This window comes from Quercus lobata, chromosome 8 (genome assembly GCF_001633185.2).
Source record: "Quercus lobata isolate SW786 chromosome 8, ValleyOak3.0 Primary Assembly, whole genome shotgun sequence".
NCBI lineage: Eukaryota > Viridiplantae > Streptophyta > Magnoliopsida > Fagales > Fagaceae > Quercus > Quercus lobata.
The window spans coordinates 30,421,235-30,439,592 of record NC_044911.1 but is presented as its reverse complement, the minus strand read 5'-3'; the positions used below and the strand labels follow the sequence as shown (position 1 = coordinate 30,439,592).

Here is an 18,358-nt window from a genome sequence, read left to right as displayed (position 1 = left end):
ATGGACAAGACCGCGCGGTATGAGTACAAAATAATGCAATAGACAGAGGCAAGCTTTCATATCACAATTCCAATAACACAATCGGATTTTGTCTGGTTAAACTGTGTTTACCCTAAAAACTAACCAAAACAACCCGTCATTTTAAGTCACGATTTCAGTTACTTTGAAGGATATGTATAATACTGTTTATATGTTAGTGTAAAATACTATTTATTTTATTAAAATCATGTAAGTCACGATTTTAGTTGCTTTGGAGAATGTGTGTAAAACTGTGTTAGTGTAAAACGCTACTCCTTTTTTTTTTTTTTAATAATGTAATTTAACAGTTCAAATAATGAGCGTGGACAGTTTTTATCCTTTTATATTTGCCACAATAATGAATAACCGCAGATCTTGTGGTCTACAAAGTCTGCACAATTCAATGCTTCGTTTTTTCCTTGACAAAATGACATGTTCACTCACAATTTACGATCAGCTAGCTAGTTTCGTAATTCGTACAAAAAGAAGTTTCTATAAGTAGGTATATGTAAGAGGAAAAGGTTTACGTTTGTGTACACTTTTAACTCACGATTTTTTATTTTTTATTTGGCCAAACATAAAGTCTACTCACATTTTGCTTTTTCATTTTGTTTTGGATGTGTACACTAACATATGCTCAGGATTAATATGAGACATTCAAGATTTGGTTTTGACCTATAGATCCAACTCACAGAAATACAAGCTTTCTAGAGTTTTAGTTTTATTCTAAGCATTTCAGATTCTGGATGAGCGTTGATAACGAAACCTAAACATGGCCTAAATAACTTTGCAAACCTATCCCGCATTATACAAACTTTGACCCACATTATTCACTAAGATCCCACGTAAAAAACCTTCAATCCACCTTACTTGCTAAGAAATAATTGACCTACATTCTACGGTCATTCTTCATTTTCTGTATAAATTTAGTCAGGTTCAGGGGAGAGAGAGAGAGATCAATGGCTTGGGCAAATATAATTTCAGCTGCACTACCTTTGACCTATAAATAATAAATTTTACACAACCATGGCCTCTAAAACCTACCAATTTCCACATTTAAATGACATATACATTTAGCAAAAAAAAATGACATATACAAAAAAAGAAACATTACATTCAGATGTAAAACAGATATTTTCAGCTTAATTTCACCGCTGCTCTCATAGTATTCTGATCTTTCCCTCTTAACTTCTCAAGCCACAAGAACTAACACCTTAATCGTGCCCTGACTATTAGCAGTTAGCATGGTAGGGCTATCACTCTTCCAGCATACAGCACTAATAAAATAAGATGCCATATCATCATCTGCATCATCCAAATCGGGAGAACCAAATCTATGCCGAGTCACAGGCCTGGAGATTTCCTGCAGAGTGAACACCAAAACTTAGCTTTGTTTCAAGGTTACATGTTGGAAGACTGCTGCTTCGGATATTACTAACCTTATGGTAGACAAATACTTCATTTGTCTCACTGCCACATGCAATGTATTCGCTATTTACTGTAAGGCCAACAAAGTTTTTCTCATTTGTGTGTCCTCTAAAGGTACGAACCTGCAAACATCATTCCAAAGAGGAAATTTGAAGACTTTGTCATTGTATTAATTTAACACTAATATCACAGCAGTAGAATAATAACAACAATAAATTAATTTTAAAATAAAATAAAAACACCAATGCCTCCCACAGCCAAAAATTCAGAACCGCCATTAGTTTGCTGAATTCCATTTCCATTGAAGTAGGAAAAAGGCAAGGAGTCATGCATTTTCCTTTCAATTAGTATTTAATAATTCATATATTGTAAGAAACTCATCAACTAGAGTTCATACGGATGAATAGAAGGAAGGCCAAAAGTTAAATCTTCTGGCTATCGATGGCTACAAAATTATCTAAAAGCCTTTGTTTTACTAACAATTAATTTGTCTAAAAGCCTTCAATGGAGCATAAAGTTACTGACAATTTTTGGTGCACACTGCAACTGCCGTCTTCCAATAAGCTCTAGGTCAAATAACACCTCAAGGGAGGGGGGATTTGAACCTGGATGTCTCGGAAACAAACAGGAGGTGCCAACTAGTTGAGGTGCATGGTTCTCGGCTATGTACCATACACATCTAATCTTAACTGTTAACATAAGATATTACCTTATTTAATATATGTATTTTATAATAATTGATGAACCGTTAAGATTGGGTAAGTACGGTACTTTAAAAAGTGTGTGTATACACAGACAGACAGATAGATAGCTACGTATGTATGCGTGTAGTACTTACTGGCAAATTTTCCTTCACATCCCATAACCGTAATGTGCTGTCTGTAGAAGCAGAAGCAAGCTCATTGTTTGATAAGAATTTCACATATGAAACAGCTTTCCTGTGCCCACTGAATACATGGACTGGATGACTGATGTTTCTTAAATCATAATAGTGGATTTGATGATCTGCTGAACCAACCTGAAGGGAAATAAAAAACAGAATGTTTTAGAGGCTAGATTCCAAAGGAGATCAAATATTAAGAAAACATGTCCATGCCATTGGATAAGGCAATGTATGACTGATTTTAATTATAAAAGTAGAATGTGAAATTCTTGTATATGGGATTCAATTTGGAAAATAGTTATCAACAGATTACCCGACTTTAAAATGCAATTACAACATAAGTAGGATCCTTTGCTGCACAATAGGCTTATCCCCATAACACCAAATCCACCAAAAATAGTCAAATAGCTGATCTTGTTTATGCATGAGCATGCACACAACTTTACATGTGGATCAAACCAAAGAATAGCACTATTACACTGATCATTGTCTCTCTTTTTTTTTTTTTTTTGGGGGTGGGGGTTGAAGGGGGTATGTATGACAGGTATGTAATGCACTACACATTGTCAGCAGTGCTGACCAAAGCACTAGTTCAGCTCCACATTGATTTGTTGTGAAAATCAACAAGAATCCAATGCAAAATGACTTAGCACCATACATTTGTCTTCAAAAATATAAATGAAAGGCACATACCGCAATGTAATTGCTAGATCCAGGATTATATTTGACACAGCATATATTTGCTTTCATATCAATATTAAGAACGCTAGCTTCATGCTTTGTGCACCAAACTTTGACCTGTTTGTCATACACAGAAAAGATGCAGCATATGGTTAATTTAGAGAGGGTCCACAACTGCTTAGATATCACATGTTGAAAAGGACATAAACCATGAAGTATTCAAAAATTCGACATTTAATCCAGAATCTAGATGTACAGACAAAAGATAAAATTTAACCAGGTCATTGGTATTTGCTTGATCAATTATTACCTACTAACTTTCTCCTCACACAATGAGCAAAGTTTTACATTTTACCTCTGGCTATGATTTTGCTAATGTTGGTATGATGGATTGACGATAAGCCTAGGAATCAAACTAGACTTATGCTTAGTTCATGTGAGGCAACTTTCTTCATGCTTTCCAGTTAACCATAAGGAAGTACAAGTACACATAAAGGAAATAAAGCAGTCCAAATGCTTAAATGGCACATTTATACCAACTGGAGGAAAATAGGAGTCACGTAATTAGTGTGGACTATCAGTGAAGCTCACCCATGGAAGAGAGCACATCAAACACGCAAAACCAAAAACCAGATGCATATTGCACTTAGTTTCATTACAGTACTTTACTGCAATGTCCAAAATCGGTGTGTATTGGATCATTGATAACAATACACTCATGTCCACCAATTTCACACTATGGAAATTTTTATTTTTTATTTTGATAAGTAAGAATAATTTTATTAAAGAAAAGACTACAAATAAAGATTTATGTAGAAAAAGACAGCGACTCTAAAAACATTGAAATGGAGTCACTATTCATATGACCCCATTCACAAGATCAGTCAAGTAAGATACAAGTAAAAGTTACCAGCAACTGAATCCTCACATTCAATTTTGATTATGAAGAAGTGTAAAAATGCATTTAAACAAACTATTAGTGGAGAGGCCTACTAGAACTAATACCCAATCAAGTCTGAAGCCCAACCGATGTGGGATTTCCTAACACATTCAATGCATTAATTTCACATGCAAACAGAGCATATTATCTCCTCAACTTGTCATCTCAGAATGCTATCAAATGCTACTTGATAGATAACTAAAGCAGCAGACTTGGTTAAGATAGAAAGGTATGTTGCACAGTACCTTATAATCATCACTACCAGATACAAGCATTGATGGTTCTGTACGTGAAAAATCAACACTCCATGCACGTTTTTCATGCTCTTCATACTCCATCACACTCTGGAAAAAGGTACATGTTACTGAGATAAGAATCTTAGAGGAATAAGAGCAGACTATATGAGTAATAGAACAAGATTCGCCATGATGCTTCTAATCATTACCTGCCGAGTATTTACATCCCAAACCGTCACAATTCCCTCATAATCGCTACTAGCAATGTAGTTCTTATCAAAGTTGTTCCAACTCAAGCAACTTAGTTTTGAACGCGTTGACATCTCCACAACAGGATAGTGCATATTAGTAGGTTCATTCACAACCTAGAAAGCAATAGCTAGCACAGTCACCAACCCAACTCGAGAAATATATAGTAAATAGTGCATTTTATCAAACTGATACATCAGCACTAGAGCCCTGAAGTAGAATCTGTTGCCATTAAATGAACGACTTAATCAAACACAATATAGGCCTCCGTCAGCGGAGATTCACCAATAGTTGAGGCAAAATAATCAGAACTTCCATTTGCAGAAAGCAATATGAAAATTTATTGGAAGACATAGAAATGGCCACCAAAACTAGGGAATATCCTTCTTCAAGTGATCAATTTACATAATGATTACTTCAGCTAATTTCAAATATAGTAGATATTTAACAAGGATTATGTAATGAAGTCAAAGAACTTTGAGAAGTGTTAGCCAACCAGCCCATCATTGTCTCATGTATGTCCTGTGCATCCAGTCTAAGCCAACTTTCTATCCCACTTATGCTCAGCAATTATGGATAGAACCAAAAAGCAAAAGTAAAAAAGTACTTTAAACCAAAACCTTACCGTGGAGAAGTCAAAAACTTTTATGCACCGAGAAACTCCAGCGGTAGCAAACAACTCATCATCACGGTCAAATTCAATGCTGCAATAAAACATGGTCAATTCTAAAGTCCAGCAGATTGTAATAATCATGAAAAAGCTATACAACACACACACACAGAAGCTACATCAAAAATTTAAGAAGCAACATCCACAAAGTCTCATATTGCACGCCTACACGAATCATTTTTTTCATATTGCTCTATCTTCCATTCAATTACAGACCATCATTACTCGCAACAGACTTTCATTTCAACTTTATCTGGTCCTTGTAACAGAACAACTCTTTTCTCCATTAACAGTAATAATTTTCCAACTACCAGGGTAGATTGTAAATGTCCAACAAAACTATTTTGTCGTGTTAAAGATTAAAAAAAGAGCTGAGATTTTATATTGATTTTTTAAGTTATAAAATTATATTCAACTGAGAGGACACAATAGTACAACAAGAGCAGGGATTTGCTTTCTTAGTCATTTGTGACATGACGATACACTGTTTCTCACATGTATGTGCATGTCTCACACTAGAACTTATATTTGGGGAGCAAAAATGCACTAATGCTCTGTTTGTTTTGGCGATAATGTTTTCTAAAAAATGAGTCATTTTTCAAAATGTATTTTCTATAAAACTATCTCATTTTTCTATGTTTAGTAGCAACCTTAAATGAGTTGAAAAATAATCTTCTAACTTCCCTTATTTAGTTTGCTGTGAGATAGAGTTGTTTTCCAAAAAATTTTAGTAGCAAACAATCTCTAAAGATAAGTCTTGCTTTTTCTGTTTACTAAAGATAGTTTTCCTTTGACTAATTTTTTTTTATGCTACAAAATACTGGAAAACACAGAAAACTATCTTTACACAAGGTTTTCTATCGAAACAAACGGAGTAAGAATAAATATTGTTGAGTTATTTCATTGCCTTCTAAGTTACCAAACTGTCAATGCATTGATAGAACAGGTTTTTAAGTGAAAGTAATCTTAAAGTTTAGTACTTTACTTCAATTACTATTAAATACATACAGGTACACCAATTAATGTACAAATTATTTTGTGAATAATTTCAAATGGCCAAACCAAACAAGTTTATCAACCCAAACATTCAAATCCAAAGGGCCAATCATGATGTGCAAAACAATTAACTCACCTTGATACTATATTGGCTGAGTGGAATAGATCCCCATTCCTAAGTTCAGCTATGACCCTCAATCGACTGTTTCAAAAGATCAAAAGAAAATTGCAGATGAACTACTCATAGATGAAAATAAAACACGATAATATAGCTAACTCAAAAAGAAATTGAAGATTGAAAACATACCTGTACTGAGTGAAGGTAGACAACACCGATTGGAAATCTGCAAGGCCAGCGTTATAACCCTCTCTCGGTATAATACTTTTATCCTTTTCTTGCTGGTTATGTGGTTTGTTTGCCAATTGACGTCGCTTTTGTAGGTAACACTCTTGTAGGTCATTGAACTGTAGCCAAAGAAGAAAATATGAACGATTCTCAATAGAAGAAAAATATGAAGATTTAGGGTTAAGTGAGAATAATAGAGAGAGCCAAAGTGAGAGGAAAGAAAGAAAGCCCATACCTTAGCATATATTTAAATTAGGGTTAATATCATGATGACAAAATTACCCTTATTAACATGCTAATATGAAAAAATAACTAGAACTAACTATTAACATGGGACATATATTGCTTTCCTTCTTGGTAGTTTCAACTATACAATTCTTGCAATAATAATCAATGTGATGCAGAACACCGCAACCATGAAATTGAAGAGCATGAAAATAAAGGATAGAACCCTATGAGTCAACACCTAGGCTTGCTTGGAGTCAGCACCAAGCAAAAGAAAACCTCCAGAAGTCAGCACCCAAGTTGTAGTCAACACCATACCATGGAGACAATCTCAATAGAAATTTTATTCATCAAAATAATCCCCCTTCATAGGAGTAAAGTACTTTGCTTATATAGGCTACTAAAGCCCAATTCTAACTGGCATAGAAAACCCTGATTGACTAATCATAAAAATACCCTTGAATTTAAATTAAAATAATATTAAACCTAAAAAGATACTAGAGCCTTAAATAAAATACAGTTGACCCCAAAAGTAAATTAAAATAAATCTTTCCTTGTGCTTCCCACGTCACATTGCAAATATGCACTAAACCTAATCACCCTAGAAACACTTGTTTTACAATAAAGTCCAAACTAGCATATACCAAGAACAGTTTCTGAATATACATCCTGAACATTTGCAGGCAGAATCAGACTGTACCTGAACCTCGGTATTTATTTTTTTAGTTTAGTTCGGCAAGAATTTTATTGCTTCTATATAACTATTAGACTAAAAAGATGCCCATGCCACGCCCAAGGGGACTCCAACAAAGCACAAGTATACAAGAGAGGAGATCCCATGCATAACAACATTAAGATTTCGGATAGCATTTAATATGAAAACCAACATACAAGGTGATATAGTAGGTTTTTGACATTTTTCACTTTTCAGTGTCTACCCACTAGCACTAGCTAACATTGTAGTTCACAGATTAAAGATGGTTGCCAGGCACAATAACTATTCAACAAAGAAAACAACTAGGATAATATTTCTATAGATGAAACCAAATAAGGATAATATTTCTATAGATGAAACCAAATAAGATAACAAACCTGTGCATGGACCCGCTTTTTTCTTGCTACAGATGAACTGGATTGGTTGATGAACTGTGAGTCTGATCCACTTAAAGCATCTTTTCTCTGTAGTCCGTGAGAGATTACATGAGACTTTCCGTCTACTTTCTTATTTTGAAGATTCCATGTAGCCAACCCCTTACGTGCATTTGGTGAACCAGAGCTAAGCTCACTGGTGTTCTTATCTATTGATGATGGCCACGGTTTTCTCACACTAGAATCATCTCCAAGCATACGCAGTTTCACAGAATACCTGTCCCTTGTACGATACAACTCCATTCTATGTCTCTCTACAGCAGTTATGTCTTCTTTAATAAACTGGAGATCAGTTTGTACCTACAAAAGAAAAGGAATTCTTATGACCTAAATATCAATTAATGTTATTGTTTCAGTGAAGATTGACCAAAAGCTGGTTAACCTAAAGTAAAAAAACACATAGGCAGGAGTGAGGGTACCTAATTTGATGAGTCCACCTGATATCTCTAAAAGACATCAATAACACTCAGTTTGTTTCGAAGTAAAATATTTTCAAATGTAAAATATTTTACAAGTAAAAAATTTTACAGTAAAATATTTTCAGTAAAACATTTTCAAGTGTTTGGATTGTCCTAGACACTTGAAAATGCAAGCACAAATCAGCCACCACCAACCACCACTGAGTGCAAACACAAACCACCAACAATAGTACCAAATCCAGATTGGGAAGAAGAAAATAAAAGGCCATCACTGCTGTTGCCACCAACCAGCCATCATCAACACCGGAACCCACCCCCAACACCATACCCAGCTGCCAAACTCAAAACAAACCCCAGCAAAACCATACCCAGCCACCAAAATCATACCCATACCCAGCCACCACAATAAACCATAGATCACCCAACACCATACCCAGCCGCCAAACTCAAAACAAAACCCAGCAAAACCATACCCAACCACCACAACAAACCATCGATCACCCAACACCATACCCAGCTGCCAAATCAAAACAAAACCCAGCCACCAAAACCCAAAACTAAATCCACCTACCAAACTCAAAACCAAATCCACTACTGACAACCCACTCATCCAGATTTGAGAGATGTGGCCTGAAAGATATTAGGAACATGAGGAAGAGTGTAGAAGGGAGGAGAGAGAGAGACACAGCAACCCAGATTGACGATTGGCACCACACTTACTGCCGCAACCTCTATGCTGGAGACATCGACGCCGACCACCTCACCGCTCACCAGTAGGAGTCCCAATGGACTGCCAGAGAGAAAAGAAGAAAGTGGAGGGAGAACTTGAGAGTGAGAAGATATAGTAGTCGTGAGAGAGGGAGAGCAAAAACTGAGAGGGACTGAGTTGTGAGGAAGTGAAAGTATCAGGTAAGAGGAAGGAGAGCAAATGTAAAATGTTTTACCAAAATTTTAAGTGTAAAATATTTTACACAAATTTGTCTAGATTGATTTGGTTGACTGAAAATATTTTACTTTTGACTAAATATTTCACTGCAAAACAAACACTGTAAAATGGGAAAATATTTTCCTGAAAATATTTTCTATCGAAACAAACGGAGCGTAAGTAACCATCAGCTTATGGGGGAAAATGCCACCTTTTATGGCCAACAATGCAATAGGTCCCCAAACATAATACATGTTTATGAAGACACCAAAGAAAGAGGGAAAGCAGGTAGCAAAAATTACTTGCCCAAATCAACATGACTAAGCTGTAAAAAGAGGGCCCAAGCTGAAGGCAACAAACCTCATTCAGCTCATCAACTTTTTGCTTCCTTAAACAGTGCAAGAAGGTCATCAGTATTTGCATATTTCTCTCGGCTTCTTCTTGTACCATTTTTCTCTTCTTCTCTGTAAGGAGCAATAAGAGGGTGTCTAGCTCCTTAATTGATACTTCACAACCCTGCCACATTTTCATTAAAAAGATAATTCATAAAGTTTCTATTTTCCTAATAGGTAAGAATTTTTATTAAAACAAAATGGGCAAAGCCTAGTACACAACATGAGGAGTATACAAGGGACCGATCAAAGAATGTGTCTAAAATTACAAATATCTAGAGAAAAATAAAATAAAATACAATATAAAAGTACAAGCATGAATATGCAAGATTTTATGAATTCTTTTCTTTTTTCTTTTTTGATAAGTAAGATTTTATGAATTCATTTTAAGCTTATGAACTTAGGATGTCTCACAAACACAATTTATATATATACAAGTGCTGCTGTAAAAAAAGGTCATCACCCTCTGTTTGTCCTATCAAAGTAATGCACTTTAGGAAATTACAATCTCATATCGGGACAATAACAAGGAAATTTATCATTAATTAAATAGAAACAAGAAAGAACTACATAAGCCCTAGGAAGCACGGACACGGATAAAATTATAACATAAAACAGCCAGTACAACACCGGTATGACACAGATATGACACAGGTACGGCACCGTAAATGAAGTGTCTATGCTTCCTAGCATATGCCCAATCAATCCAAGAATAAAACTAATTAACCATATAGAATGATACTAAAAGAAAATAGACTGGACCCTTAGGATCACAACATAAAATAAATGGCCCCATAAGACAATCTCCATATGCAAACTGGAGCAGGATAAGCAAATGTAATCATAAAAATACATATTAGTCCCTTGAAAACTGACCTGTTGTAATGAATGACGAAGATGTTCCACAGGAGAAGCAGTTTTTGATATTTGTTGAGCAGAAGCCTTCTTCAGTAGCTACAAATGTGGTACAGAGAAACCGTATAACAATAAGCTGCATTTTGAAGTAGTTAATTTCAAGATACAAATAATGCAAAGCATTATATGTGTTCAAACTACACATATAATCCAAAATAATGATGCTGGTTTGATCTCTTTTTTCTTAACAAGTAACGATGTTGTTAGCTATAGTGATTTCACAAAAGCAACTACACATGGAAAGGAAGTTACATAAACTAAGCCATTAGGTTCAAATTTGGCGTGTCCGCATGTTTAGCTTATACTACATAGAAACCTTAATGAGTAATTCCTTCTTTTGCAAAATTTACTGAAGAACTTTCACAAACTTTCACAATTTTGAGCTCACTTACATCTAACATTATTTTATGGTAAAAAAAAGAGAAAAAGGACTTACCACGATCAAACGAATCACAATCGGCCAATCCAAGCCACATTACAAAGGCAACTGACAGTGGTTTTTCAACATTAATTATTTGCTAATGAATGATTTGGATTTCAATTTTAAGTTTAAATGACTTGAATGAAGGATAAAAAAGTACAAGTTCATTGTATTTAATCCTGACTAATAATACGAAATTGAAACGACTAGTGAATTTGAAATAAACTCTCTCTCTCTCTCTCTCTCTCTCTCTCTTAACTGGTGAATTTCATATTAAGCAAAGCTAATTCTCGAATAACAACTTAAGCAGCTAATTCAAAGTATCAGGCATAGTCAATGGTAATTCGAAACTGTTTTCCTCACTTACCTCTGAAATTTATTTGAGATAGAGAAGAGAAAAGAGATTATAGCAAAGCACTTGAATCCAATTCATTTCAATTATTAATTAGCTATAAATTAAGCAAAATTGGCCACATTACAAGGCAATTGGAACTCGTTTTTAAGCGTCAATCATACACTAAATTAATCCAAACCACTATTAGGACTAGTCAATGCAAAATTCCGAAGTTAATTAGGATTTAATGGAGAAGGAACCTTGTCGAGCAAGAAGTTGGGGAACAAGTTTTGGATGGTGAGGGGCTGTGAACAGCAAGGGCAATCGCTCTTGTGGCGAAGATGGGTGACGATGCACATGTAGCAGAAGCTGTGGCCGCAGGCTGTGAGAAACGCGTCTTTGATCATCTGCATGCATATCGGACACAGAAAATCCTTGTCCAGCTCGTCCCACTGTTCAACGCCGGCTTCTTTTTCAGCACGAGTTAATGCTGCCGCCGCCGCGGCTGGGGATGGCGATCGCTTTGGTGTCTCCGGAGATGGCTTCACCACCGCGGGGACTACAGCCCCCGTTGAAACTTCCTCCATATCTCTCTCTGCGTGTATAAATTCTCTCTCTCTCTCTCTCTCTCTCTCTCTCTCTATATATATATATATATATGACTATATCTCTCACTGTCTCTGTGTGGAAATCATCAGCTTGTTTGGAATTGAAATGTGAGAGCGGAAGAGAGAGGAGAAGAAGAAGAAGAAGAAGAAGAGTGGGAGTGGGGCCCATAGCTTAGGTTGTGAGGGTGAGAACCGCCCACGTGATCAGGCTCAGCGCTTCCAAAATTTTGTTTTATTTTGGTTTTTAAAATTTTCACTTTTGCTTTTATATATTTAATTACAATATTATATTTTAGGCATTTGGATACGGCTAAAAACTGAAAACACAGTAATAAAATAATTTTTAAATATTTTTAAATATATGAATAGTATTGTGAAACCTATTTAATGAAAAATTTACTAAAAAATGATATTTGTGAATCCTATGAACAGTGCACAGGTGCACTGTTCATGTAGAAAGTCAACATTCACGGCTAAAAAAAATAATAATAAAAAATGAAAACGCAAACACAAAACGCAAATCATCCGGATTCAAATGCCACCTTCAGATAAGTGGAACAACGTTGGTGTCTGTTTAGAAACAATTTATCTAGATTTTTATTAAAAATGTAATAAAGTATATATGTACATTGAAATTTTTTGAAAAAGTGATAAAAAGTGAAAAATAAAATAAAATAAAAATGGTACACAGTTGAGGATTCTGGCATTTTACCCCTAATTTTGAAAAAAATTAGCAATATGCCCCTGTTTGCAAACTATATAGGAGCGTGCCCCTGTTTCGATACTCGATTATCCAAAAATCGAGTTCAATTAAATACTCGATTTGTAGAAAATCGAGTTATGCCCAATCAAACTTAAAAAAAATATATAAAAAAAAAAAATTGAAATGGAACTCGATTTCCTGAAAATCGAGTTCCATGCAAAAAAAATTTTTATAAGTGTAATTGCTCTATATTCAGGGAGCCCTATAGTGACGTTTTTAAGCCCTATAGTAACGTTTTAAAGTCCTATAACGGCGTTTTCCTGCAAATATTTTTAGAAGTGTGATTGGCCCATATTCATGGTGCCCTATAGTGGCGTTTTTAAGCCCTATAGTGACGTTTTAAGTCCCTATAGCGGCGTTTTTTTGCAAAATTTTTTATAAGTGTAATCGCTTTGTTCTGGGTGCCCTATAGTGATTTTTTTAGGCCCTATAGTGATGTTTTTAAGCCCTATAGTGACGTTTTAGAGCCCTATAGCGGCGTTTTCCTGCAAAAAAATTTTATAAGTCCCCATACCAAGTTCAAGGGGCCCTATAGTGGCGTTTTTAAGCCCTATAGTGACGTTTTAAAGCCTTATGGCGGCATTTTGGAACTCGACTTCCCTAAAATCGAGTTCTATGCTTTTTTTTTTTTTTAATTTTATTTGAAATAACTCGATTTTCTACGAATCGAGTATTTTAATGAAACTCGATTTTAAAGTAATCGAGTATCGAAACAGGGGCATATCCTTATATAGTTTCGAAAAAGGGGTATATTGCTAATTTTTTTCAAAATTAAAGGCAAAAGGCTAGAATCTCCTAAAAACTAAAACTTAAAACTTAAAGTTAATGCCAAACACACTTTATCACCGGATTAAATGTTAACAGCATATGGATCATCTCATACAAAATTTTTTGTCTATTTTAACATAATTTTTTTTTTTTTTACGTACTTACTTTTCAAAACATTTCATATCAGATTATCTTTTTTACATTACATTTCATTAAAATATCAATTTCTCTTGATTTTTAAAAATTATTTTTCTTTCTTTACACACAACCACCATCTACTTTTTTCCTTCATCCTTAAAAAAAAATAATAAAATAAATAAAATAAAAAATAAATAAATAAAAAACCAAGGCTGTTTTTGTTTCGAGTGTAAAAGAAATACAGAAAATATTTTACGCCATCGGTTGTGTTTGGGTTGGCCAAAAAACTCAGTCAAATTGAAAAGGAATTTCAGTTGACTGTAAAATTTCACGCCCTTCATTGTAAAACCATTTATACTTGTATATTTCACCTTCAAACAAATTACACCCATTTTCAGCTTCTACTTAGAGAGAAAGAGAGAGAATGCTCACTGCAACCCCTTTCCAATTCCACTGCCATCTGTGGCCGGTCCTCTCACTGCTGATCAAGGTAAACTTTTCCTCCACTTTCCTCTCTCTTCCTCCCTCTGCCTCCATCTTTCTCTCTCTTCCTCCCTCTACCACCATATCACAATCTGACCTCGCTCTCTCTTCCTCTCTCACAATCAGTGTCTAATTTAAGAAAGATTGAATTCTTTTTGTTTTGTTTTTTGTTTCTTTTGTTTATATATTGACATTTTCTATTATTATATTTGTTTGGAAGATGAGAAAATATGAGAAACTAGTAGAAAAATGTGTTTTTCAAAAGATTTTTAAGAACACAATCAAACACCTGAAAATATTTTACCCTTTGAAAACATTTTACATTAAGCCAAACACAACCTAAATGAAAAATAAACAGTATTAGTATAAATTTACACAGATATTGTAGCAAGTTATTGTAAATTTACATAATTATACATTGACTAATATAGGTCACTTTTGAGTAAAACTATGTAAATATAACACCTATGATAATACCAATGGAAAAACAAAATCAAACATTAAGGGGCTGTTTGATACATAATTTCAAACACATACTGTCAGTTTTTAAACAACATTACACACATTTCCACACACTTTTTTACCTACACATATTTCTACACATGTTTTCAAAGAACAAAACATATGTTTTTTAGTGTATGTACCAAACATCCTCTAAAGGTCCAAAAGTATGCTTTAATATATATATATATATATATATATATATGTAAGGACTCAATTTGTAACGACCCAAAATGATATTGGGTTCGCACGTAAAAAAGGCCCAAACAATATCATTTGTAGAGCATGGGTTTGAAAGGCTAGGCCTTGGTCACCGGACGGTGGTTCGTCGTGGTGTTCATACAGAATTAAACCGTGTTCGCTCGAGGAGTCTTTCTCCTTAAGGCAGTCTGGGAAGTTCTGGTTCTTGACCTTTTTTCCAGCCTTTTTTGGTGCATCAACCTTCACATTATATAGCCATTTTTGGTTGATCTTAATCCTCCACTTGTTGATCAGGCAGGTGCCTACTTAAGTGTCCGTCCCATCAGCTGTCTCTCCTTACTTTTTGTTAGTTGCGATGACCGAAGTCACCCTGTTCAGGCGTCTTTTCTCATTAATATGGTTAACACATTTGCAAGCGCATTTAATGCGGAGGTAACGTATTTACCTTGAACTAGTTCCGCACCGTACCCCCACGTGGGTCCAATTCTACTCGCCTCTTCTTCAGGGAGTTTTTTGGGGGCAGCCTTCAATGAGATGTTACTCTTCCCTTTGAAGTCTTGGAATGCCGAGGACAGGGTCATCCTCGGCTGTGCCCCTGGCATTTCGGCCCTTCCCTATTTGTCCTCGACAAATACCTTCCTCGGCACGGGTCCTGGGCCCTAGTAAAGCGTGGGCCGGATCATAAGTTCCCTGGCTCCACATATATATATATATATAAATATATATATATATATATATATTTTTTTTTTTTGAGGAAACATTCTTTCTTGTTTCTCTCTTACTCCATCTGCCGTAATTATTTCCTGACAACGATGCTTCATTTACAATTTTTTTTTCTTCACAAAAGTTGCATTAAAATGTTTGTGTTAGTTTTCTCACACACCATTAACATCACTTGGTTTTCTTCCAACTAATAATTTATTAGCTAATGGTGATCACGTAATTGCGCTACCACGCTAGAAGGAGCCAGGTTAATTAAATGGAGTACTTGTTAAGGCAAGTACAACTGTACAACAAAACCAAGTTGGGCAGTTGTTGTGGATTAACTTTTAATTTAGTTTATATAATTTATTTGTTTATGTATTCTATTTATTTATTTTTAATAAATAGCCAAAATAAAATTTCAGTGAAAGTAAATCCAACACACACACTAAACAGTAAACAGACTATTTTCGCTTGTAATGTAATCATTTCTATATATGCTTCTTTATCATATTCTTACTCAATCCAAATTTGATTTTCTTTTTTGATGGATATGCATTAATACATTTTTATTTTCAAAATTGATGATTCGGATACATTGTAGATATCTTGTGAAAGAAACAGAATTGTAGTTGCATTTTAGTGTATCATACATCTCCACCCCTATAAAGTGTAAACTGTTACAAATAAACGTGGATGGCGTCAAGCTGAAAGGACTGGGTTTTAAATTCAGGGCATCGGGGTGTTGGTACCGTAAGTGATTATCATTATCAAGGGAGCTGTATTAACTGTGCCCTATGCGAAAGAACTCATGTAGGTGTGGGCACTGAGGTTTGAGCTTTGAGGAATGAGGAATCAAAGGCAATTGTTGTGGTGAGAGCTAAGTTTAGTTATTGGCTTATTATTGCTAAGGAATTTTGGCCTTGCATTCATTGATGCTCCAATGTGGATCATGTCATTGAGGATGCAATTAAAATAGCAGTACTGTAATTAGAAATATTTTTCCATTTCTAGGGCGAATCTAAATTTATCAATAATTTTAAAGTCTATATACGCTATATAATAACACACGTGTGTGTATATATAGAAGATTTGTAGTTTAAGCATGTCATTAACAGAATTTATTATATAGAGTAAATTGTAATTTACACCGTGTCATTTTGATTTTTCCCTTTAAGTCTAATGTAACCTTATTAACGATTTGAATAAAAATACTTAGAGTTAGTTTGGATATCGTTTATTTTGCTGAAAACTAAAAACTAAAAGCTAAAAACAACAAAAAAAAAAGTTACTGTTCACACGTTTGGCATTGTTCATAAGCCTAAAATCACTGTTTATGAACAATAAACAGTGCCAGATGCACATCAAAGAAAAAAAAAAAAAAACACACAGAAAACGCAACGCAAGAAACACAATACCCAAGTGCCACCTTATATCCATGTTTGGTGTGGACGTGTTTGTAAAGTGTCAAAAAAAACCTACAAACTTAATAATCACTAGTCCAATCAAACATGACATATCATTCAAAAATATAATCCTTAAAATCTATTTCTCTCAATCACTTCCCTTTCAATCTCCAACCCCCATCATTCGCATCTCTTCAAATCGGAAAGCCCAAAGATATATCTTGTCATTGGTTGTTTTTAAAACTTAAAACTAAATTGCTCCTTGGGTTATAACTTATAAGATTAAGGAATGTGGATTTCACGATGGGTTTGATATCTAATTGCTGAGTATGGCAGTCGTGAAGTTTTTTTTTTTTTTTTTTTTGGGTAGAGTTTACATCATGTTTGGTTGGGGTAAAAATGAGAGAAAATAAAATGAAATTAATGGAGTTTTCCACTTGAGCCCACCATTTTTTCCCCACTCAAATTGGGGATAAAAAAGGAGAGAAAATGTTAATGATAATGAAAGTCCAAAATTGTCCTTAATTTGCCATCTTTCTACTTTTAATAGTTGAGGTAAGGGGAGATTGAATCTTAGACATCTCCATTAAAAAGATGATAAAATAATAATTAAACAAAAAATTTATGAAGTTTTAAGTTTTAACACGTTAAAACTACGTTGTTTTTTAGCTAAGGTGGCACTTAACATCCACCTTAGCATCAAACATGGATGTAAATATCTTTTTGCAAAATGTTACAAAGTGTTAGGGGTTCAAATCTAAATTTTTAAATATTAAAGGGCAAAATCAAAATGACCCAAACTGTAAGGTTGCAAATTGCAATTTATATTATTGTATATAAGAAATCAAGTTAGTTTTATAAAATTCAAGATGGATTTTTTTTCTATGTCATGTGTAATTATCCTTTAAATTATATTAATCATAATTAATATTATTTAAAATAATTATGTGTAATTATCTGTGGGGGTCAAAAACACAAAGCACACTAGGGTTGCTAAGAATTTAGGATCAACACAACTAATTTCTTAATAAAAAAGGGGGAAATTCCATATTGGAAAGATCAGATAGATGATTAGAGATGGATATAACTGAATTGAGATCTTATATTGATGAATATCGGTTTCCCAAGGCACACTCAGAAGAAAAAAAAGGAAGGAAATATAAGTTTGGACTCTTCTTTCTTTCTCTCTCTTGTTCTTCCTTAGGATTTTTTATAGATTCTCCCTCCTATTGTCCTCCCCTTCCTTTTATAGCTATCTCTCCTCCGCAAGTTGTCCTGCTCTTAGCTGGATTTAGAGGGATACTTGTCCTATCAGCACCTCCTCCTACCATTTATTGTTCACAAAGATAAAATTTTGGGGTGTTTCTACTATTTAAGCCAGTCATTCAATATTTAATATAGCTGACATTAAGTAGGAAAAACTCATAAATGTGGAGGTGATTGTTATATTGGGCTTTGCATCTCCTTTGTGTTTTTCAGAGATGACAAGCGTAGAGGTGTCCTCGATAAAGCATCTGGCAGTTCCTCGGGTGGATTATGTCTCCTCTGGAAGGATGATCCC

The 18,358-nt window shown here is 34.6% G+C and overlaps 1 protein-coding gene across 1 annotated transcript; it reads right to left on the bottom strand.

Annotated features, from left to right (window-relative positions):
- Positions 1-982: 982 nt before the first annotated feature.
- LOC115955709 (E3 ubiquitin-protein ligase COP1) lies at positions 983-11,956 on the bottom strand. The gene is made up of 13 exons (XM_031073970.1): positions 11,488-11,956; positions 10,434-10,511; positions 9,526-9,681; positions 7,765-8,121; positions 6,409-6,566; positions 6,238-6,303; positions 5,061-5,139; positions 4,396-4,551; positions 4,196-4,294; positions 3,023-3,127; positions 2,285-2,464; positions 1,458-1,568; positions 983-1,381 (listed from the first exon to the last, which is right to left on the bottom strand). The coding sequence occupies exons 1-13, from the start codon at positions 11,812-11,814 to the stop codon at positions 1,211-1,213; spliced, it is 2,043 nt and encodes a 680-aa protein (XP_030929830.1). The 5' UTR covers positions 11,815-11,956; the 3' UTR covers positions 983-1,210.
- Positions 11,957-18,358: the final 6,402 nt, after the last annotated feature.

Bases quoted from the DNA above. Each gene is read 5' to 3' on its own strand.
- LOC115955709 (XM_031073970.1), bottom strand. From the start codon at position 11,814: ATGGAGGAAGTTTCAACGGGGGCTGTAGTCCCCGCGGTGGTGAAGCCA. The intron at 6,567-7,764 runs GTTTGTTATCTT...CTTTGGCTACAG, and splicing joins AAAAGCGGGTCCATGCACAG to TTCAATGACCTACAAGAGTG. The intron at 3,128-4,195 runs GTACTGTGCAAC...TATGACAAACAG, and splicing joins CTGGTAGTGATGATTATAAG to GTCAAAGTTTGGTGCACAAA.